Consider the following 23,431-nt stretch of genomic DNA (forward strand, 5'->3'; position numbering starts at 1 on the left):
CCTAAATTACTAAGTGTTAATAAAAAAAAATATAAAGCAAAGTAAACTCAAACTGATCCCATCCTCTTCAGTCTGAAGTGGGGGATGGGCATGGGGAGGGGTAGGAGGACCGAACAGGGACAGCTTTTTTTTTTTTTTTAAGCTGGTCCAAACTTACAAAGAGTAGCAAAAAGTCCCCAGGAGTGTTTAACTCAGGTTAATTTTTAAGGCGGATGTTAAAACTGGAGAATACGCCATACCCTTTTGTAGTCAGGCAGTATTCGTATTTTTAGATTATCTTGACGGTGGCAGTGGCTTAGAGAAGTGACAAGCAAGTGTGGAAGAAGCCACTGGCACCCAAGCCCAGGGTGGCCAGGAGGGCGGGCGGGGGAGACACGCCTGAGACCATGTGCGCCCCAGCACGCGGCCGCCCCGGGATCAGGCAGGGGTCTCAGTCTGTTGACCAGGCGCGGGAAGCTCGCGCCACAAACGACTCCCAACCCCCGGCCTGGCGCGTAGCAGAGCGACCCGCTCGGGTTCCTACACACTCGGCCTTCGCGGGCCAGCGGCCTCCGGTCCCCAGGTGGCGCTGTGGGCTCACAGGGGTGGCGGCGGCACGAGCGAGCGCCATCTCCCTGGTGCGCATGCTCGCCCCTGCTGCGGGCTCTTTTTTTTTTTTTTTTTTTTTTTCCCGGGCGGCCCCGGCGGCTGCGTACTGACCGTGGGATGGGAAGTGAAGCCCCAGCGAGCGGCTGCGGCGGGGCTGTGAGGAGCAGCCGGGGGGAGGTGGCGGCGGCGGCGGCGGCAGCCAGTCGGTGAGCAGCTGGGAAGAGCAGAGCCGCGGCGGAGCACCTGCAGGCACGGGCGGCGGCCCCACCATGGCGATTCGCAAGAAGAGCACCAAGAGCCCCCCGGTCTTGAGCCACGAATTCGTCTTGCAGAATCACGCGGACATCGTCTCCTGTGTGGCGATGGTTTTCCTGCTGGGGCTCATGTTCGAGGTGAGCCCGCTCCGCGCCCCAACCGCCTGCCCTGCCGGCCCCTGCCCGGGCCCGGGCTGCCAGCCCCGGCCCGTCCGCCCGGGACCGCCGGGTACCCGGGCCGCGGGGAGGTGCGGCCCCCTAGCCCCTGAGGTGCGGGCCTGCGCTGCCCCGCTCCGGCGGCAGCTCCCCCTGCGGCCGGCCTAGGGATGCGGAGCCCGGGTGGGCCTCGTCGCCGCCCGCAGGGGGCTGGGGCCGGGGCCGCCGTGTCTCCCCCTTCCCTGACCCGCCGCCGCCCCCTCCCGCCAGCCGCGCCGAGCAGTTCCTGGTTCCCGCGAAGGGTTACGTGGCAGCCGGCTAAGGGCCGGCGGGCGGGCGGGGGCGGCCCCTGCACTGCCGAGCTGGCTCTGGGCGGGTGGGCGGATTTGGGGGGGATGGCCCGCCCTGGCCGCCGTGTGCGTCTGGGCGGCGGGGGAAATATAGAGGCCAGGCCCAGGGGTCCGGGGCGTACCAGCCCCGAGACCACAGGCCCCAAGTGACAGGGAGACCCCTTGTAGGACCGAGATTGGGGTGAGCGAGAAACAGACGGAGGCGGGCATCTGCTGCCTACTTGAAGGGCGGTGGCCGCTGGGCACCCGCACACTGAAGGCGCACCCAATTGTTTTAATTCTCGTCGCTTAAACTGGTATTATTACTAGACAGGGAAGTTTTTGCCTTGACGCTTGCTTTTGCCTTGAAGAAACAGGGTCTGATAAGTAAATCGAGTTTCTGAACAGTAGTGCCAGATAGTCGAATAATTTTCCTTTTGTTTATTCAAGTAAAAGAGGATGGAAATGTCAGGAGTGTGTAAATTCTCTTCCCACATATCAAGTATTTTGATGACTTATTTAACAGCTGTTGAATATGGGTAATAAATTTTGCAAGGTGAACATGTAACATCCTACGTTTTTTCCCCCGATACACCTATTCCTTTTCTTTTTCCTTTCTATTCCTCTGCAACCCCTATGTCTCATCAAATATACTAATTATTTTACTTATTGCTTTTTCTCCTCCCTCCCGGAGTCTAACCTTAGTGAGGGCAGAGATTTTTATTTGATTTAGTGCCAGTCTATTTCCAGTATGTAGAATAGTGCCTGGGACATAGGAGGTACTATAAAAACACAGCGATGTTAAGAATCTTGGAGAAAAACTAATGGAATGACACTGCCAGTGACCAAAGATGAATGGATTTTTTTTTTTTTTTTTTTTTTTTGAGACAGAGTCTCACCCTGTTGCCTGGGCTAGAGTGCCGTGGCGTCAGCCTAGCTCACGGCAACCTCAAACTCCTGGGCTCTAGGGATCCTCCTGCCTCAGCCTCCCGAGTAGCTGGGACTACAGGCATGTGCCACCATGCCCGGCTAATTTTTTTATATATATATTTTTAGTTGTTCTTTCTATTTTTAGTAGAGACGGAGTCTCGCTCTTGCTCAGGCTGGTCTCGAACTCCTGAGCTCAAACGATCCACCAGCGTCGGCCTCCCAGAGTGCTAGGATTACAGGCGTGAGCCACTGCGCCTGGCCTTTTTTTTTAATTTTTATTTTTTAAATCATCCAGACTCTCTTAAGAATAAATTCAATTGAAGCCCATTAGGTTTTTTTTTTTAATTTTATTATTAGATAACTTAATATTTTACTTTATTTTTGCTTCTCTTCAAATGGGCTTTTCTGGATTTAGATATAGATAGTTTTTATTCCTGGTGGTGTCGTGTGTGTTTGAAACCAGTGCTAAGGAGGTAGATATAGTTGAAGGGTAGGTAGAAGGGAACTAACATATGTCACAAGCTTTATATTAGGCTGTGCCTGTGCCACTTACCTACTGGGTGACCCAAGTCCAAGCATCAGTTCTGCTCTGTGTAAGGAAATAATATCACCTGTACTAATCTCTCACTGCCACTGTTGCAAGGTTGGGATAATATGGTGGGAAAGCACCTGAGAGTTTGCAAAGCATTATGTTAAAGTATGGTATCACTAAAAATATAATGCTAAATATTTGTACTCATTTTCTGAATTTGATATTTACATATACTTTCTGCTTTAATATTAAAAGTAATACTTTTGTATATGCAATATATTCAGCTATTTTGTGTAACTTGCTAGAACCCATCTCCACATGGTGAGAATTCCTGACTTTAAAAACATAATTTAGGAGAACTATGACCTGCAAGGCATATTTGCAGTGTTTTGAATAAAATGGAATATAAATCAGAAATTATGACACTTAGAAATGGTATTACTTTTTTTAATAAACTGTTTAACATTCTCTTATTACATTTATAGGGACATTCACCACCTGTACCTTGCCTCACATGTTAATGACTTTTTAACAGTGAGTGGATTTTCACGTTTATATAAATCCGTAAAATTTGTAAATCTAAAAAGACACAACAAAAATACTAAATGGAAGTTTTTAAGGTCAATTTGAAAGCAAGCATTAAAGTGGTTTACAAAAGTGGGAAGTGTGTGCAAGTTGTTCATTTTTCTTACCATATGTTAAAGAGCTGGGATTTGAAAGTATGTTATCTTTGTATGGGGAAATATTGACTAGGTGAGTTTTGCTATTTGACTTTTAAATACTACTAAATCTCAAAGTTAACATAATTACAGAATTACAATATTTGTGCCAGAATAATAGGGAAGTTGATGTTTTTGCAGAACTGTTAAGCCTTTTGTTTAAATATACTGAGGAAATGTCAGAGGATTTATAGTGAAATCAACAAAGAAGTAACATACTGTTACTAGCCAAAATTAAGGGGCAATATGATACACTGTAAAAGCATAGATTCTGGAGCTAAAGGAGTCCGTGTTCAAGTTAGGGCTCTGCAGCTTGCTGACTGGGTAACCTGAGACATCTCAGAACTTAAGTTTATCTGTAAAATGGGTTTATTGGGTTACTCTGAGAATTAAATTAACTAATATGTATAATGCCTAGTTCAATGCTTGGCTTACAAGAGGCATGCAATAAATGGTAGTGATTATTATTCCTTGGAAACTCATCAAAGTTTGAAAATACAAAACAGCATTTTTATATGAGAGAATGGCCCAGTAGTTAGCATCTTAAGAGATTATATGTACTGAAGAGGTTGATGAAAAAGTAGTCTGTTTGTGGAAAATATGAGAGTTTAATTTCCAGGGAACTTTATATTACCAAATATTGCTTGTGAATTTTGAAATCATTGTTTTATTACAGTCATTATCTGTCCTCAGAGTACAAATCATGGTCTTTAATTAATGGCTTCATATTTGAGTTAGGAAAATTTGAACAGTCAAAAAATGTAAGAATGCTTAGAAAGCTTTCTGAAAGTGAAGATGTGGGAAAGGAGTAAAGAGTTAGGGGTTCACAGGAGAAATATTTCCTTCTAGAAGGGAGGTACTTTCCAGATAAATGTTCACAAATCTATAGGCCATACAGGTTTTGGGGAGATTTACAGTTACAACAATCTTGGAACAGTTTTAGGGGTTTGTTTTATTTTTAAGCATAAATTGTCTTAATGCCATGTTTATTCATTTATTTAGAGATGGGGTCTCACTGTCACGCAGGGTGGAGTGCAGTGGTATGATCATAGCTCACTGCAGTCTCGATGTCCTGGGCTCAAATGATCCTCCTGCTTCGGCCTCCTAAGTAGCTGGGACGACACATGTACACCACCATGGTCATTGCCGATGTTTTCCTTCTTTCTCTCTCTTTAAAAAAAAATTTTTTGTTTTTAGAGATAGGGTCTTGCCATGTTGCCCAGGCTGATCTCTAACTCCTGGCCTCAGGCTGTCCTCTCAGTCCTCTCAGATAGCTGGAATTTCAGGCACAAGCCTCTGTCCTGAGTCTCTCTTTTTTATGAACTTAATTCTGTATAAGCTAGTGAGGAGTGGAATTTGATATTAAGAATTGTCTTGGCAGGGCGCCATGGCTCATGCCTGTAATCCTAGCAATCTGGGAGGCCAAGGCAGGAGGATTGCTTGAGCTCAGGAGTTCAAGACCAGCCTGAGCAAGAGTGAGACCCTGTCTCTATTTATTAAAAAAAAAAAAAAGAATTGTCTTTACCTCTCAGGAATCTAGTCCATGTAGTAGTCACACCTTCCTTTAACAAGTACAAAATAGTTAGTATCTCAGTATAACAAGAAAAAATACCAGTCCCCAGCTGGTGGCCACTCAATTAAAGAAGTATCATGGGCTGGGCATGGTGGCTCATGCCTGTAATCCCAGCACTTTGGGAGGCTGAAGCGGGAGGATTCCTTGAGGCCAAGAGTTTGAGATCAGCCTGGGAAACATAGTGAGACCCCATCTCTACAAAAAATTTTTTTGAATCAGCTGGGCATTGTGGTACACGCTGTAGTCCCAGTTACTTGGGAGGCTGAGGTGGGAGGATCGCTTGAGCCCAGGAATTTGAGGTTGCAGTGACCTGTGATGACACCACTGCACGACACAGTGAAACCCTGTCTCTTAAAAAAAAAAAAAAGTCATAGTTATGACATTACATACAGCATAGATTTAGGTAATTCATTGGAGTTTGTAGTAACCTATTTAAGATGAATCTGAATAAGTCTCATTTTTTTCCTATAAATGGGAGAGAAGCAGTATAAATGTCCCAAACTATTATAAACTCAGTTATTTTTACTTCTGACTTGAGTGCATTATATATTTCTGTAGCATATTTTTATTCCAAACTAATCTTACTATTAATTAATTGTGGTATTTGTTTAAGACTATGCTGGCTGGGGTGTGAGGCTTAGGAGGCCTGGAAATGGGAGCATGATTACGGGTTTAGGTTTTCTATAAACTTTTTTTGTGGTGTATAGTTTATATTTTTCCTCTTGTCATTCTTAGTGTCACATGCTAAACCTGCTGGAGGCCAGATTTTAATTTTATTTCAAAGGCTAGCATAAAAGGATAATCTAATTTTTGCTGCTTTTAGAATTCAATAGTAAATTTATCTTTGAAGAATTTCACTTGTTCGTAAAGGACTCTTTAACAAAGTTTTCTTTGCTGCGTTAGTGACCCTATATTACAAACTAGAAACAGGATATGGCGTGTGCGTGTGTGTGTGTGTGTGTGTGTGTGTGTGTGTGAGAGAGAGAGAGAGAGAGAGATGATGTCTAAACAAAGATAGAAAAACTAAATGAAATTTAGTAACCAATCAACTTTATTAAAAATAATCACATGAAAGTAGTGTTACCCTTGAAACTCATGCCATCATTCTGTTTTAATGAATCCTTGGGAATGACCCAAATTTTAACATAGTAGTCATACTAGCCTTTTCTACTCAAGTGACCCTCATATCTGTCGCAGTTCAGCAACTCACTTTAGTGGCCCTATCTCTGACTCTATCATGCAGGCCTGACTGCTTTCCAGATCCTGAATTCCAGGATAGCAAGTTCAGCCTCATTTTGTTCACCTGCCTCATTCTGCTCCTCAACAAGCCAGTTCTCTACCGTGATACCTTGGCCACCTTTCCTTTTTTTCATTATATTAGCTCCTCATTGTTTGGCCTTTCTTCCTACTGGCTTTACTCTGCTATCTGCCTTTTCTGTACCTCTCAATTCACAGATTGCTGAGTGTTACCCGACAAAGTCATACACTTACACTGATAGATAATATTACAAATCACAGGTTTCTGACCTTAGACATTAATAACATCCACTGATCTTTTTACTTTTCCTAGCCAGCTCCTTTCCCCGTGGGAACTATATAAATACTCATCATTCAGGTCCCCATTATGTTTAACATGTAACATTGCTTTTTTTCCCCCACAGGGGAAATAAAAGTTTGTCAGGTGTGGATTTCTTCAGTTTCCTGTCTTTTGACCTTATCTGTCTCATCCATTAACTGCGTTTTTCCTAAGCTAAGAGGAAAAGTTGTTCAAGAGTACAGTAGTAACTCTGTCCTTACAGTTTTGTTCTCTATCATATCCTTCTATCCATTATTCTCTTTCTAGCCTGTGTTTTTTTGTTTTTTAAAATGTTTTGTAGAGATGAGGTCTCACTGTGTTGCCCAGGCTGGTCTCAAACTCCTGGCCTCAAGCAATTCTTCTACATTGGCCTCCCAAAGTGCTGAGGTTACAGGTGTGAGCCACTGCACTGGGCCTTAGCCTGTGTGTGGCTTTTGTTGTTGTTGTTGTTGGTTGTGAGCATCAGAATCTCCTGGATATCCTGTGTGTTTAACTTCTCCCTTTTCCCTGTCACCTTTCCTGTTCCCCCACACAAGCTTAGTCTCTCCTATTCTAAAAACAACGTGAATCTTGACCAGGCATCTGCTGGATACCACTTTGTCCCTCTTGTGTTCCTCAGCCTACTGCGATGCAGCTTCTGTTCTCACCTCTTCATTGAAATTACTCAAGCCATGACCACTGATGACTTCTTAAATTGTCCAGTGTGTTGTACTCTTTCCCTGACATATCTCTTTTGAAACTTTGACCTTATTAACCACACCTTTTGAAACGTTTTCCCCTTGGTTTTGGGGACGCCATGCTCTCTTCATTATCTGTCTGACCATTTTTCTTAGTTTTGGGGACTTGAAGTTTAGGCTTTTTCTCCACAGCTCTGATGTTGTCCTACTTCTCTGCAAATACTATACACTCTTTATGTACAACTTATGTCCTTCCACAGCTTCAACTATCTGTAAATAGACACTTGGGAGTTTCTATCCTTAACCCAAGCTAGGTTTTCCCTTCTGAGTTCTAAACTTAGGTTTTTGCTGCCTCCTGCTCTTTCTACCTGTATATCTCACAGAAGTGTCTGCTGTAAGCATCAGTAAGTAATCTTTGACTCTTTCCTCTTACTTACCAAACCTTATTTTGCCTTGTAAGAGCCTCCTCTATCCCCCTACCGCTGCCTTAGTTCAGACCTTATTGTCTTTCATGTGGTGTCTCACAGAAGTCTTATTCTTGCCTGCATGCTTGCTGCAAGTCATGTTTTATCTGGTATGTATTCAGTAATATTGATCAGTCACCTAATATGTGCCAGGCCCCATGCTGGACTCTGAACATACCGTGATGAGCAGAAACAGGTATGGTCCCAGCTCTTAGGGAGCTTAGTGTCTAATGGGTGAGACAGAAATTATTAGTATAATCAAGCCAGAGTGTGTGTTTTGAATAAAAGGAACACAGTTCTCTGAGATGATCTAACAAAGGAAATGACCTACTCTGGGAAGACTTCCTTGAAAGGTGTGATTGCACCAAGATCTGAGGGGTAGATTTTCCAACAGTGTTGGATAGTCCCACATGCGCCCAGACCCTGCAGTAGGAGTAGCTGCAGGGCAAAGGAGCGGGAGGCAGTGGTCTGAGACGAGGCTGCAGAGGCAGGGAGAGGTGTCAGACCGTGGAGAGTTGTATAGGCCACATTATACTGGAAAGCTGGGAATCCGATGAACCGTCCTTAGCAGGCGGGTGAGGATGTGGTAGCATGATCAGAAGATCATTCTGGCTGCAGTGTGGAGAATGGCTCCAAGGGGGCCCTGAGAGACCACTTGTAGGTCACAGACAACAATCTTTCTAAAAGGCATAAATGAACTTCACCCTCCTCAAAATTCTCCGGTTGTGCTACAGTAGATTCTAAACTACTTAGCTCAACAAACAAGGTCCTTTCTGGCACTCTGTTTCTAGTCTTTTCCACCACTCGCTGAAGTGTGCTTATGCCTGGCCTTTATGTTTACTGCTACTTGACCTTTGCGCCTTCTGTTTCCTCTACCTATGCTGCCCTCTATCCGGCCTTGTGAGCCCAGGGAGCTTCTGTTTTCCAGCAAGACACAGGTCCACCACCACCTCGTCTGAGAAGCCTTTCCAGAACATGCTCCATTCCCTAACCCAGGAAGAAAACAAAAAAGTTCATTGTTTATTCTGAGTACCCCACAGCATAAGCTATTGGCACTTACATAAGTTTGTTTACCTGTCCTGACATGACTGAGCTCCTTGATATCAAGGATTATTTCATTCATCTTTGTTTTGTTCTTTCTTGTCTAGCACTGTCCCTGGTGCCTGTAAATATTAAGCATTCCATTTATCTGTTCTGACCACTTTACTTTTATCAATAGGTCAGTTAAACATTTATTGACCATGTAACTATGCCAGTTGTGTGGAAGATTAACACATACACCACAGACCCTACCTTTGATCCATTTTTCTCATGTTAACTGTGCTTCCTTTTACTTTATTTATTTACATTTAAAATTTTTCTTGGTAGGAACTTTGTGTTCATTGTATAGATTTAGAGTAGAGAATCATTTGTCAAATCACAGTTTTCTTGAACTGCAGAGTGTCCCTTGAAATCTTAAAGTTAGGGATGAATTACACAATCTTATCTAAACTACGGAAGAGTACTCTGGTGGCTTAAATTAACTCCTTGGTGATCAGTTATGTCTGTCAGGGTGCCACAGAAACTAGAGTGCCCTTGATTGTTAGGTTTGGGGACAGAGCTTGTAATGTTTTACCTGGATTTGTTGTTTGAGGAGGGTCACAAATTGACTTGATCTTTTTTTTTTCTTTCTTTCTTTCTAGATAACAGCAAAAGCTTCTATCATTTTTGTTACTCTTCAGTACAATGTTACCCTCCCTGCAACAGGTAGGTAATTTTCATTAAGAATTTTCTATTTAAGTAAATGTTCAGTTGAACAAACTTGATAATTTCCATGAACACTAGGTTCTACATTAATCGTCACAGACCTCATCCATGATTCGACTAAACATTATTTTGATTTCGTAATGCTAGATCTAGTGGTTTTGGTTGACCTTATCCTGTATATTATATGAAAATCAGTTTTATGGGTTTAATATTTATTATATATTTTTGTGACTGGGCTTAAAACAAAGAACTTTCTGTTTTGCCTTCTCTGCCATCTGATTGTTTCATAAGAAAATTCAAATAGTAGATATTTTAAGTTTATTTAAAGTGTCATTGTTTAGTCAGGGCATCTAAAGGCACAATGTTCGGGTTCAGTTTTTCTGACCTGTAGGTTTTGTTTTGGACCTGTAATAACAATTTTTTTAAGTTTATTTTCACTTTTATTGTGCTCTACTTCTAACAATTGTTTTGATTGGAGAGAATGTTGATAAACTCTAGAAATTATCTGGTAATAGTATCTAAACTACATTTTTATTTTTTACTTCAGAAAATGTTATATCTTCATCCGGGCATGGTGGCCTGCTCCTGTAGTCCCAGCTACTTGGGGGTGAGGCAGGAGGATCGTTTGAGCTTGCAGTGGACTTTGATTGCACCACTGCACTCCAGCCAGGGCAACAGAGCAAGACCTTGTCTCTTAAAAACAAATATTCTTTCTAAATTGTTCTATGTGAAAATCAAGTTGTTATTGGAAGTTGATTGTAATTGAATACAGTAATATTAACTAACATGGGTGAGGGATGAGATAATTTTGGTTAATAAAATATTAACATTCAGAGGCAGTAAACCTGTCCAGAGGTTTTGTATTTAGAATGTAAGATTACGTAGTATATAACATTGAGTTGGGGCTTTGTTCAGTTACGTATACCTTTGTAAGTGTTTGATTTAGTGACTTAGATATCAGGTTACTCAAAACTACAGTGTTGTTTTGAAATTTGAATATGCCAGAGAAGAATAAAGCTCTTTTGCCTAAATGGCCTCCATAAGCATAAAGCTTGAGAACAAGAAGTGTTAGCAATTCACAAGTATTTGATACAGATTTGTTTTGAAAAATTGTAGCAAATGCAAGGACTAAAAACAATTTTAAGTAGTAGTTGACTTTATGTCTACTGCTTATAGATACTGATTATAGATCTGCTGTTTAAAGGATTGTTAGTACAGGTCCAAAACATAACTTATAGGTCAGAAACAAATGGGGAAAAAAATCTGTTTTTCCTTTCGCTTTCTGATGGAAAAAACAGATCAAGTCAGTTTTTCCTTCAGAATCTTAATGTAATGTCTAGTTTGAAAGTTAGAAAGTTTCAAAAGTTCTTTGACAAAAACAGGCACATGGGCTAGGTATAACTTTATCAACCTAGTTTATACCCCTGGGGTAATAACAGTTTATTGAATGTGGCCTCCTCTCCCCTGTTTTTTGGTCTTTGGTGGCTGTAACTAACATGTGTCAAGTCTTTATATTTCTGAAGCTTTAGATTTCTAGATAGTCTCCTCGATTTTCTTTGCCCCTTAAGACTCAAGATGCTCAGGAGCAAGTTATTTATGATGTTTGTATAGAACGTTTTTATTAGGTTAGTTTTCTTTTGTTTGTTTTCATAACTGTGTTGTATATAACCTTATGTATATTTTTGTGTATGTATGTCCTTTTTGGCCTTCAGAAGAACAAGCTACTGAATCAGCGTCCCTTTATTACTATGGTATCAAAGATTTGGCTACAGTTTTCTTCTACATGCTAGTGGCGATAATTATTCATGCCATAATTCAGGAGTATGTTTTGGATGTAAGTATGCAATCTTAGAAATCTATGCTTTGTAAAGTACTAGCTGTCCATACTCTAATAGTTATATATTGAATATATATTATACTTTATTGTTAATTACTAATGGCTGTTTTTGTTTTTAGAAAATTAACAGGCGAATGCACTTCTCCAAAACGAAACACAGCAAGTTTAATGAATCTGGTCAGCTTAGTGCATTCTACCTTTTTGCTTGTGTTTGGGGCACATTCATTCTAATCTCTGTAAGTATGTCTCATATTGTTGTTCTCCTTCCTCATCTAAGATTAGGAACTCTGCTAATGAACAAGTATAAGTTAAGAGTTTCAGTGATGCATCTCCATTTCAGTTAAGTTTTTATACAGCAAAAATTCTAAACTATGTTTACTGTTTCAGAAAGCCTTACTCATAGTCATTTTCAGATACCTCTGTATTAGCAGAAACGTAAGATATTAGTGATACTCCTACTCGGTTACAGGAGTTGTAATGTTTCCAGTCATTTCCTCCTTTAAAAACAGTCTAAGAAACTTAAAATGTATAACTTTTCAGTTGAGACAGTCAAAACCTTTAATTGTATCACTCTAAGGAATGAGGAGAGAAAAGCCTTTCTGAAACAAATAAGCATATATATTATTAGTAATAACAATCCCTTAAATTTATATGGTGTTCCATAGTTTACATACTTTTGAGTTTGTTGGACACATAGTTTTTTTTTTGTTTTTTGTGTTTTTTTTTTGAGACAGAGTCTCACTTTGTTGCCCAGGCTAGAGTGAGTGCCGTGGCATCAGCCTAGCTCACAGCAACCTCAAACTCCTGGGCTCAAGCAATCCTACTGCCTCAGCCTCCCAAGTAGCTGAGACTACAGGCATGAGCCACCATGCCCGGCTAATTTTTTCTGTATATTTTTAGCTGTCCAATTAATTTCTTTCTATTTTTGGTAGAGACGGGGTCTCGCTCTTGCTCAGGCTGGTCTCGAACTCCTGAGCTCAAACAATCCTCCCGCCTCGGCCTCCCAGAGTGCTAAGATTACAGGCGTGAGCCACCGCGCCCGGCCACATAGTTTTTTTTTAATCACTACGTTAGAGATGAATGACAGGCAGTGAATTTTCAGGGTACAACACTTAATGTTGGAAATAGACTAAAACTCAACTTTTCAATCCAGTGCTCATTCCATTTTACTCTGCTGCTTTAATAATACTGTATAAATACATGTAAATTTTAGTTTAAAATCTTATAAATTTTTAAAAAACCATAGAAGTTACACTTCTGTGAGAAAATACTCTTATAAAAGGTAAGTTACTTGAGATTTTATTTTTTTACATATGTGGTAATTCTCACTGAATAGATCTGGTTATCTAAGAAAAAGATTTGGGTCGTATTTTACATAAATGAATAAAATTTGGCAGCACTCTGATCTTTCATCTTCTGTTAGGTGCTACATCATTTCCTGAAATCCTTGTGACAAAATTCATCTCTTTTGTAGCTGTTATACCTCTGTTATATACCATTGCTGTTTATTGATTGTTTTATGTTTGTGTACTTGTATTTTTTTATATTCTACAGGATCGAAAGGTTTTTGAAGGCCAGTAATTATGTCTTACTTGATTCCATGTCTCAGTCATATCATTGATTTTCACTTTGCTAAAGTAAGCAATTCAAACTGAATTGAAAAATAACTAAAACAATTATAGGGTTTAACTTTAGTGGGTTCTTTGGAACCTTATATGGGAAACTGTAAATATTTAAGAAATGAAAATACTGTCTTATTTTCCAGGAAGTTTTCATTGTACTCATAGGTTAATTTTTATGTCTTCTTTCTTAGGAAAACTACATCTCAGACCCAACTATCTTATGGAGGGCTTATCCCCATAACCTGATGACGTAAGTCATTTTTAGCAGGCCTTTCTTTGTTAAGCACCGTAGTCATGTCAATATTAAGCAAAATTCATTCTTGTTATTTTTTTTTAGGACCTTAGACAAATTCATAAAAAAGGTTAAAGTATGTCTTTGACAGTCCCACTGCCATAAGAAAAAAATTCCTGTGTACTTTTTTAAATGTATGTAATGTCTTCAGTGTCTTTGTTAGTTTGAGACAGCTGATTGTGACAATCTTAATACTCTTTTCCCTTTCTTCTTGCTCCTTTTCTTTGCTCCCCACGCTCCTATTTTTTTTTTTTTTTCACTCCTTCCTTTCTTGTCCTCTTCTATTATAAGCTTCTTGAGGTTAGGGATTGTTTTTTTTTTTTTTTTATCTCTGTAGCCCTCAGAGTTTTTATACTGTGCTGCCAAGTTACAGTGCTCAGTGGTTATAAAGATCTTTAGCTATGAAATTAATAAAAAAAGGAAAAAAAAAGATCTTTAGCTAAATTATTCGTTCTTCAAGCCTAGCTCTAGTACCACTATCCCATGTTATTAATAATTATCCTTGCTGCTTTAGCCCGTATTGGTATTTTGCTTCCCCAAATTCATCATTTTGGTTTATGTTTTGTGAAGTATCTATATATTGTTTTGATTGTTCTATAATTTTTGTGTCATTTATGTAAGTCTTATATTGTGCCCATACCCACCAAGACTGTATGTGCCTTGGCAGTGGTAGGAACTATCTTTTTATTTTATAACCTTCGTTGTACCAGCTAGATTGATTGCCAGTGCTTGTCACATAGAAGTACTTGTAAATACATTATAACATGAGAATTGGAGAAAAAGATACAAAGTAAAGAAGGGAAAAACATGAACATGGATCTCTTTAAGTCCAACAATAATACCCACTCTACTGAATCATACTCTGAATTTTAAAAATTTTATTAGTTCAATGAACTTTTGTAGAATGGATTATAAACATATTTATATGGGACTGTATTCCCCTTCTGCAGGAGAGGGGGGAGGGAGAAGAACGAAGACGCAGAAGGGCTAAAGGGATATAATGGGAAGGGAGACTATTGCATCTAGACTGATGATGATAAACTGCCTGGAGAACCCTTCTGTGCCTCATTCCTCTCTTTAGTCCTGACTCTGCCTCCATTTTGGGGGCCTGTCTCCATGTTCCAACCGGGTAGAGTTACTATATTTCCCTAAGAAGAAAAAAAGCAAGAGGATATTTGAAATTGGGTTGTCCCAGTTTCAGGTGACTATTAATCTATGCGCCATTGCTTTTGTGTCGGGCTTTTTTTTTTTTTTTGAGACAGAGTCTCACTGTGTTGCCCGGGCTAGAGTGCCGTGGCGTCTTCCTAGCTCACAGCAACCTCAAACTCCTGGGCTCAAGAAATCCTACTGCCTCAGCCTCCCAAGTAGCTAAGACTACAGGCATGCACCACCATGCCCAGCTAATTTTTTCTATATATTTTTAGTTGTCCAATTAATTTCTTTCTAATTTTAGTAGAGATGAGATCTCGCTCTTGCTCAGGCTGGTTTCGAACTCCTGAGCTCAAACAATCCTCCCGCCTCGGCCTCCCAGAGAGCTAGGATTACAGGCGTGAGCCACCGCGCCCGGCCTGTGTCAGGCTTTTTGCCCTTCCCATTCCTTTTTTGATGAAACCATATAGATCTGTGGGTTGATTATGTTTCTTATGTTTTCAGTAGCTAACATGACGTACTAATCAGTATTAATTAACTAATAGGCAGGGGCTCTGGCTCCTCCCAGCTAGTCTGCGTGTTAACAGCATTCATGTCTTTGCCCGTTGTTTAATCCAGGGGAATTGACTGACAGTGGGAATATCCTAGGGAGATGGGGAAAGTGGTTGTTGAAGAGTTGTTTAAAGATATGTAGAATATTGTATGAAATGGTAAGGCAAAAGGTAGTTACGTAGCATATCCTTTATTTTATTCTTTACAAATATTGTGCTTTAAAAGATAATCTTCACTTGTTTTGTGCAGATTTCAAATGAAGTTTTTCTACATATCACAGTTGGCTTACTGGCTTCATGCTTTTCCTGAACTCTACTTCCAGAAGACCAAAAAAGTAAGCTGGGATTGTAGTTTTAAAAGTTTTGTCCTTTTTTTCTTTTTTTGAAAGTCTTTGTAAAATTAAATATTTCCTCGCATTTTTGCCCTTCCTCCTTCCTTGTCACCTCAACTCTTCCCGTCATTCTCCTACCACCCCCCTTTACACAAAGACTAAAATCCTTAAGTGTTTCTTAAAAAACCTTTAGTTAGTATTTTAACTTAGAGGGGACTTTTTTACATTTGACTTGCTGATTGCTCATTTTAAAATTATATTACCAGTGAGAACACCTGGCACAGATTGAACTATCGGGATCATGCATAAACATCCTGAGAGTGGAAAAGGGTTGGAGTGGTGGGCGTATATTTTGTCTTAGCTTTTTTAAAAGAATAATGGAGGAACGTCAGATATTAAATAAGAAGTTGGACTCAAAAAAATATAGATACTGGTAATGTAAATTAAAATTTGATTTTTAAAGTGCAAAATTAGTTTCTTCTTATTGATATTCTTAGCAATGTATTTCACAAGTGAGGCAAAGGGATTAATCAGATTACTCTACAACTAACAGTTCTGTATATAAGTTCCAAAGAAAAATTCAGTATTAAACAAGTAAAACATAGTTAAATATTCACCAGCGAAGCCTTTCCAGAAATGGGTAGAGCATTCCCTTTTTAGCATGTGGGAAAGATGTTTGTTTATTTTATTTGAGCAAAAACTAAACTGTTGGAGGACTGCAGTATCTGGCTCTCTAGTTATGCCTCGGTACTTCTAAAGTCAGCCTTCCATGGTATTGCAAAAATCAACTTGATTTCCTTTACTTAGCTCTTTCTCTGAAACCTATACTAGCTTCTTATTGTTTTAAACTCAGATAAACCTGTCTGTACCACCTCTTCCTGCTTGCTCTTCCTCCTCTCTCCTTACGTTTCATAATCCCAACACTTCAGTTCTTTTTCCTGGAATACCTTTTCCTTCTGACAACTTAATCAAATATTTTTATTTCCTTTTTTTATGAGGTTTTTTTTTTTTAATCCCCATATGTGAAATGCTATGTGGGATTTACTTCAAAATAATATTGGGTGAAGGGAAGTGGGGAGGAATGTAGATGAAACAAGTTTGGTCATTTGTTGATAACTGTTGAGGCTGGGTTATAGGTATATGGAGATTTATTATATTCTCTATCCATTGTACATATATTTCTATTTTTCCACATTGAAAACTTGTTTTTTAAAATCCCCTTACTTTGAGAAGCCCTCCTAAATGGAAGTGTGATAATGTGTCCAGTGACCACTTTATCTCTTCCTCCTCAAAAGCCACCAACACTTATTTTTATATGTGCTGCAAATAGTTAATTCATGATTTAGGCACTTGATTTGCTACTGTTTGTGTTTTATGTATTCCACCTATCTGTCATCACTGATGTCTGCTATGATTAGAAAATAGCACCAAATCAGAGTCCATTTACTAAGGCACTTAAGTTCTTTTTATGTTGATTTCTTTTATAAAGTAGAATGTTTTTCCAGTTAAGTTGATTATAAGGATTACAGTGAAGATCTTTTATTTTTAAACCTTTGACATAGAACTATCTTAAAATAAAATTATTAGGCCCACAGTTTCTAGTAACCCTTCCCTATTTCATAAGCTTCTAATGTGAGTCACAGATGTCCTAGAGCTATACTGTCCAAAATGGTAGCCACTAGCCACGTCTAAATTCACTTTAAAAAAACAAAATTCACTTTCTCGGTCCTACTGGCCATATTTCAACTGCTCATTAGCCACGTATCTACCATTTTGGACAGAAGAGATAGAGAACATTTCATAATTGCAGGAAGTTCTATGGGACAGTGCTGCTGAGAATATCACAGTTTCTTGATGTCTTAGTACCATGGGTCAAATATTTAAAGCTTTCTTGAGGTATTTGTATACTCGTGAACATAATACTGTGTCTTCATCTTGTTCGCTGACCATGGTAACTAAAGAGGGACATTTCAAAGTAATTGTTCATTTTAGTTCCTGAAGCTCTTTTCTTATCAGTTCCTGCCAGATGGCATTTCTCCAGAAATGCAATCTAATTTTTATGGAATAATTTGCATAACTTAGAACTTAACTGAAACTATTTTTAACACCTACATATGACAGTTGAAAGTAACTGTTTCAAGCAATTAACATAATTTGAAAGTAACAGCTGCATATGTGTTAAACAGTTTCTTAAAATTTTCTCTATGAAAATTATTTTTGGAAGAACTCTTTACTGGAAGAAACTAGTAGAGTGATTGTTTTGAACCAATTCTACAGACAAATGAAGAAAAAAAGGAAGGCTGTTAGTAGCAGTTCAAGAGGTGTGTTTCTTTCAAGGAGAAAATTTAAATTACATATACCATATGTGTTTTAATACAGACAGTTCTCCATTTTGCCCATGAGAAGATACAAAATAATCATTTCTTAGCAAACTTGAATATGTGAGCTTTTAGGGAAGTCATGAAATAGCCAAATGTTTTATTTCTGATATTCAATTTTAGCTTAATTATGCATACATATACATATGTATATCATATAAAGCATTAAACTAGAAATAATGTTTTTCCCCACTCCGTGATGAAAGTTATATTCACATTTTTCATATGTAACTTAGATATTAATATCTGCCATTTATCACTAGGTAGCTAGAGCAACTTTTTGAATCATCTAACAGTTTTTCCAGAGATCATCTTTACTTATCTTCCCAATTCTTCCATTAGACCTCTGTAAACATTTAAAAATGGCATATACTGAAATTTTTCAGGTTTATATGTCTTACCCAAACATTTATTTGTTGTTCAGAATAATCAACATAAGTCCTTGTAATATGAGAGCTTTGTAAAGATTTAAATATAAGATAATTCCATCTGGGGTTTGGGGAAAAATCTTTGCCTTAGCATATATGTGATATTCAGTTTGTGGTAAAGTTTATTTTTTCGTATAGTGTAGCCAAGAAATATATTTTCTTATAATAATAAATTTACTGAAGTATGTGATTATCCTTTTTAATAAAAAAGATGTAATAACAACTGAAAAGTACTTAAAGTTATTTATAACTTTAAAATATGTTAATTTAAGTTCATTATATTTATTAGATTTTTCCATGAAAAATGAAACTATCAGAATTGTGTCATTATTTCATGATTTCATTCTTATATAAGCTACTTAAACGTTACCATTAAGAATATTTAAGAACTTGGAAACACTTTTCTGATAATTCATTTCTATTATATATGTTTTCCATGCAAGTATAAAAAAAGTTAATCTTTTTTTTTTTTTAAGACTAGTCATGTGCAGTAGTGAAAAGGGGAGAAAGAGTAGAAAAAAGAGTTCAAAAAATTGTTAATCTTAAATAAGTAAACAAAACCTCATTTCTGGCTCTTGATAGGGAAAGTTAATTTACATAACAAAACCATATAATGACATATAAAAATGTCTTAAATACAAAAGTTTTCTCTTGGCCACTTTTTTTAAATTTTATTTTCATTTTTTTTTTTTTTAATTTTTTTTTTTGAGGTGAGTTTTCACTATGTTGCCCAAGCTGGTCTCACCGCCTCGGCCTCCCAGAGTGCTAGGATTACAGGTGTGAGCCACCGCGCCCGGCCCTATTTTCATTTTTTATAGAGATGGGGTCTTACTATGTTGCCCAGTGGCTATTCACAGCAATCATGGTGCACCTCATCTTCAAGCTCCTGATTTTTTTTCAGCCACTTTTATTTTCATCCAGACTCTAGATTGTAGAGCAGTGATGAGCCAGCCTTGGATAGCTTGCTGACTTTACTAATTGAAATCTGTAATGTGGCCAGTGAACTGATTTCATGAACTTCCTCTACGAGAGCCAATTTCACCCAGCCGCCTCTGTTCTCTCCCATTCCCCACACCCCATGTAAACGTGTAAGCCTCAGAGACCATGGTGCTTGGCCAGGTCTTTGTTGTTGGCCTCAGACATGTGAGCACCGAGCCACCGGGGCTGTGACCTTATGCGAATTGGAGGATAGGACAGGTATATTAAAAGTAGCTATTTTCTAGGTAAAATTTCTCATTTTAAAAATCATGATACATAAAAAAAAAATCGTGATACACCACCTCGACTTCCATTGTATTTTTTGTTTGTTTGTTTGTTTTTTGAGACAGAGTCTTACTCTGTTGCCCTGGCTAGGGTGAGTGCCATGGCGTCAGCCTAGCTCACAGCAACCTCAAACTCCTGGACTCAAGCGATCCTACTGCCTCAGCCTCCCGAGTAGCTGGGACTACAGGCATGCGCCACCATGCCCGGCTAATTTTTTCTATATATATTTTTAGTTGTCCAGATAATTTCTTTCAATTTTTTTCTGGCTCTTGCTCAGGCTGATCTCAAACTCCTGAGCTCAAACAATCCACCCGCCTCGGCCTCCCAGAGTGCTAGGATTACAGGCGTGAGCCACTGCGCCGGGCCCCATTGTATTTTTTAAATCATATGGAAATGCCTTTATCTAGAGTGTATGTTCTTCAGTTAACCACAATCCCCACCACTTCTTGTGTTATTTTATTCATCTCTGTCACTCAATTTTAATTTTTTTGATATTATTATTGTTGTCATTATACCTATTACACAGAGAGATTAAGGAACTTGTCCAAGGTCACATAACTGGTAAGAAGGACTTATTCTAGCTACCCATTCTCTTACTCATTTTTACTTTTTCTGTGGTAAACTTTGAGAGTACAAACATTGCTTTAGATTATACAATTTGTATACAATTGTATACAGCTGAATGCACCATTACTTACAAAAAGATTTCTTGATACTTCTGTCCTTTTGAAAGCTATACATACTATTTTAAAAGTTCTTGCTTAGGCATTTGATGGTTGCGAAGATGGAAACTGGTGATGGTATTTTACCCTCTATTATTATTGACTCAGCTGGGTGACTATCAAAAAGGCAGAGAGCTAAGATGCAAAGATGAATCTAAATTTAGGAAAGAAACCCTATGGGTTTTTCCTTAGCTAATGACAAGTGCAATCATGCCCCACCTAATTGGGTTGTTGACATGTAAAGACAAAAGATCAGAGAAATGGAATGGCTTTTTGAAATGTAGTTTGTTTGTCATTTATAATAGTGTTTTTAGATTTGTTGGAGAGGAAAAGGGTAGATAGCTTAGGTTCTTCTCTGTTAAATGACTAACATGAATTTTAAAAATTAATTTTGGTTTCTTCTAAAAATTAATTTTTTTTTAAATTCTCTTAAGAGGTTACATTGCACTATAAAGTATTTTTCCAGCAAATTAGTTGTTTACATTGACTTACACAAGTTTTTATGTAATGAAATGAGTTTAAGCAGCATTTTAAAAACTAAAAAGCTTCCCTCAAAAAGCTTCCCTCACTTGAAGCAAATTCAAGTGTTCACATTTTACAGATGAGTTAGCTGAAGCCAACAGAGATTAAATGACTTGCTAAAGCCGTATAGCTTAATTAGGGGTGAGGAATTGAGGTGGGATAGAGGGTCTGTCTTTTTTTTTTTTTTCATATTTTTCACGCTGCCACACTGCTCTTAAAGAACAGAAATGTTTCAATACGTTTTAATCTATCATATGTTTTTCTATTTTCAGGAAGATATTCCTCGTCAGCTTGTCTACATTGGTCTTTACCTCTTTCACATTGCTGGAGCTTATCTTTTGAAGTGAGTTGGGATTTTTCTTGGGTGTGTAAGTGGTCTGGACAGATAGTATGTTGATCTGTCTTAATCGATGACTAATCTTTTCATTTTAAATTTGTTCTTTTAACAGCTTGAATCATCTAGGACTTGTTCTTCTGGTGCTGCATTATTTTGTTGAATTTCTTTTCCACATTTCCCGCCTGTTTTATTTTAGCGATGAAAAGTATCAGAAAGGGTAAGCCATTTAGCCATTGTATTTCTTGTGTAGTGGGTATTCAAAGTCAGTGCCTAGCTAGTCACCATGGTGTGCACCTGTAACCCCAGCTACTCAGGAGGCTAAGGTGGGAAGATTGCTTGAGCTCAGGATTTCAAGGCCAGCCTGGGCAACCTGTCGAGACCCCATCTCTAAAAAAATAAATAAAGTCAGTGCCTAGATTGCCAAGATCCATGCCCTTGCCATTAAATTACTTTTTAAGCAGTCAGTAGCATATTTAAATAAAATGAAATTATTTAGCAATTCAAACTTGATATTTTACTCCCTAAAATGGAGTCTTTCTCAGCTGAAGAGATACAGTATTGAAACTTGAAATTTTGAAGGCTTTTTAGGTTCACTTTTCTAATTCTCCTACCTTGTTTGTTGCATGTTTTTCTTTTGAGGAGTGATGAAGTGAACTCTCTGAATAAAATGAAATGATAGATAACGTAGCTTAAAAGATACTAAAGGATTTTGATGGGAAAATTAGACTGAAAACAGAATTGGAGAGGTATAACTTGTAAAGAGTAGAAAGTCTTTGAAAAAAGTAAAATGGAGATTCAAATGGAATTGGGCATCCTGTGCTTTACAGCACAGCTTTGTTTTGTTTTGTGCATGATTTTTTCAAAATTGTTCTGAATACTAGTACTAAGGGACATTAATACTACTTATATAAAAAAGATGAACTAACAAGAAATTAAACAGATTACTCAATTTCTTAGAACCTTAAATGGGCTAGTATGTGTTATGTATCTCCAAGAGAGTGGTATAGTATGTGTTTTAAGCATTTTCCAAACATTTGACTCTAAAATCCTTTTTTGCAGTATAATAATAAGTGCTACTTTAATATGCATTTACTTAATAGGAATCTAATTTCTAATAGAATTTTTTCTTATTTTTGAGATTTTATGAATTTGACTTATGACATTTTTCTTACAGATTTTCTCTGTGGGCAGTTCTTTTTGTCTTGGGAAGACTTCTGACTTTAATTCTTTCGGTACTTACTGTTGGTTTTGGCCTTGCAAGAGCAGAGAATCAGAAGCTGGATTTCAGTACTGGAAACTTCAATGTGTTGGCTGTTAGGTACAGTTAATGTAACATTTTTTTCACTTTGTATAGCTATATCATATGTATTATCAGTTTCACTATGATGTGAATCATCTAAAAAAATGGATGAATATGGGGTTTGGGAAAATACTCATTTGATATGATTTCATACCTGTTGCAGTTTTTTATGTCTAAATTGAAGTACTAAAGTATTTATTTAACTTCTAGGACACATTATTAATGGAATGATTATTAACATAATCTTGTCAACAAAATAGGACTTTTAGCACTAAATACTATCAAAGCAGGTTAGAATAAATACTTTATTCAATGGCATTTTTTTCATACACTCTAATTTTTTATTTATTTCTTAATATTTTTCAGAATTGCTGTTCTGGCATCCATTTGCATTACCCAAGCATTCATGATGTGGAAGTTCATTAATTTTCAGCTTCGGAGATGGAGGGAACATTCTACTTTTCAGGCACCAGCTGTGAAGAAGAAACCAACAGTGACTAAAGGCAGGTCTTCTAGAAAAGGAACAGGTTTGTATTCAGTAAGCAATGAAAAATCCATGGAATTAAAAAACATTAAAAAAATTTGTTGTGAGATCTTATGTATTCTCAGATTGTATAAAAAAAATTTTCTACTTTTTAACGTAATTAGAGGCAAAGTAATCTTACCCCATTCCACAGCTGGTGATACTCTGGGTGACGGGAGTCAGTTACTCCCCTCAAAAGCTGTCTACTAAATTTCTCTCTCACAGGTTTTTCAATCTTGGTTACGTTGAGCCACTGTAGGCCAGTGTATGATATGGGCAGGTTTAATGTGGATAATTAGAGTATGATAGTTTGTTTTCAAGCATGTCACTCACATTTTTAAAACCTCTTTATAACCTCTTCCCATCTGCCCATTAGTCCCAGGTGGAGCAGCTTTTTTTTTTTTTTTTTTTAATTCATAACTTCTGATTCCTTTAGCTTTTATCTTTGAGCCTGCATTTAACTTCTTTTCTCCTTCTGGCTCTTGCAAAAATTGAAAATGCATTGACACTGCAGTTAATTTTTTCAGTTTGTATTATTGAAAAATACAATGTGTTATACTTGGAACTGTAACACAGGAAGTTCCAGTTTTGAAGATATATCCAGTCTGGTTTGCTCCTTATATAAGTATTG

General features: G+C 38.1%; 1 protein-coding gene across 1 annotated transcript in view; it reads left to right on the top strand.

The window, feature by feature from the left end:
* The first annotated feature begins 560 nt into the window (after positions 1 to 560).
* Positions 561 to 23,431, top strand: part of TRAM1 (translocation associated membrane protein 1) — a 31,781-nt gene continuing 8,910 nt past the window's right edge. The window contains exons 1-10 of the mRNA XM_012663156.1: positions 561 to 980; positions 9,481 to 9,544; positions 11,257 to 11,378; positions 11,501 to 11,617; positions 13,195 to 13,253; positions 15,246 to 15,330; positions 20,913 to 20,983; positions 21,090 to 21,194; positions 22,152 to 22,295; positions 22,644 to 22,804. Of these exons, the coding sequence (XP_012518610.1) occupies positions 858 to 980; positions 9,481 to 9,544; positions 11,257 to 11,378; positions 11,501 to 11,617; positions 13,195 to 13,253; positions 15,246 to 15,330; positions 20,913 to 20,983; positions 21,090 to 21,194; positions 22,152 to 22,295; positions 22,644 to 22,804 (1,051 nt within the window). The 5' untranslated portion in view covers positions 561 to 857. The remainder of the gene's footprint in view (positions 981 to 9,480; positions 9,545 to 11,256; positions 11,379 to 11,500; positions 11,618 to 13,194; positions 13,254 to 15,245; positions 15,331 to 20,912; positions 20,984 to 21,089; positions 21,195 to 22,151; positions 22,296 to 22,643; positions 22,805 to 23,431) is intronic.

This window comes from Propithecus coquereli, unplaced genomic scaffold (assembly GCF_000956105.1).
Source record: "Propithecus coquereli isolate 6110/MARCELLA unplaced genomic scaffold, Pcoq_1.0 Scaffold8, whole genome shotgun sequence".
Lineage (NCBI taxonomy): Eukaryota > Metazoa > Chordata > Mammalia > Primates > Indriidae > Propithecus > Propithecus coquereli.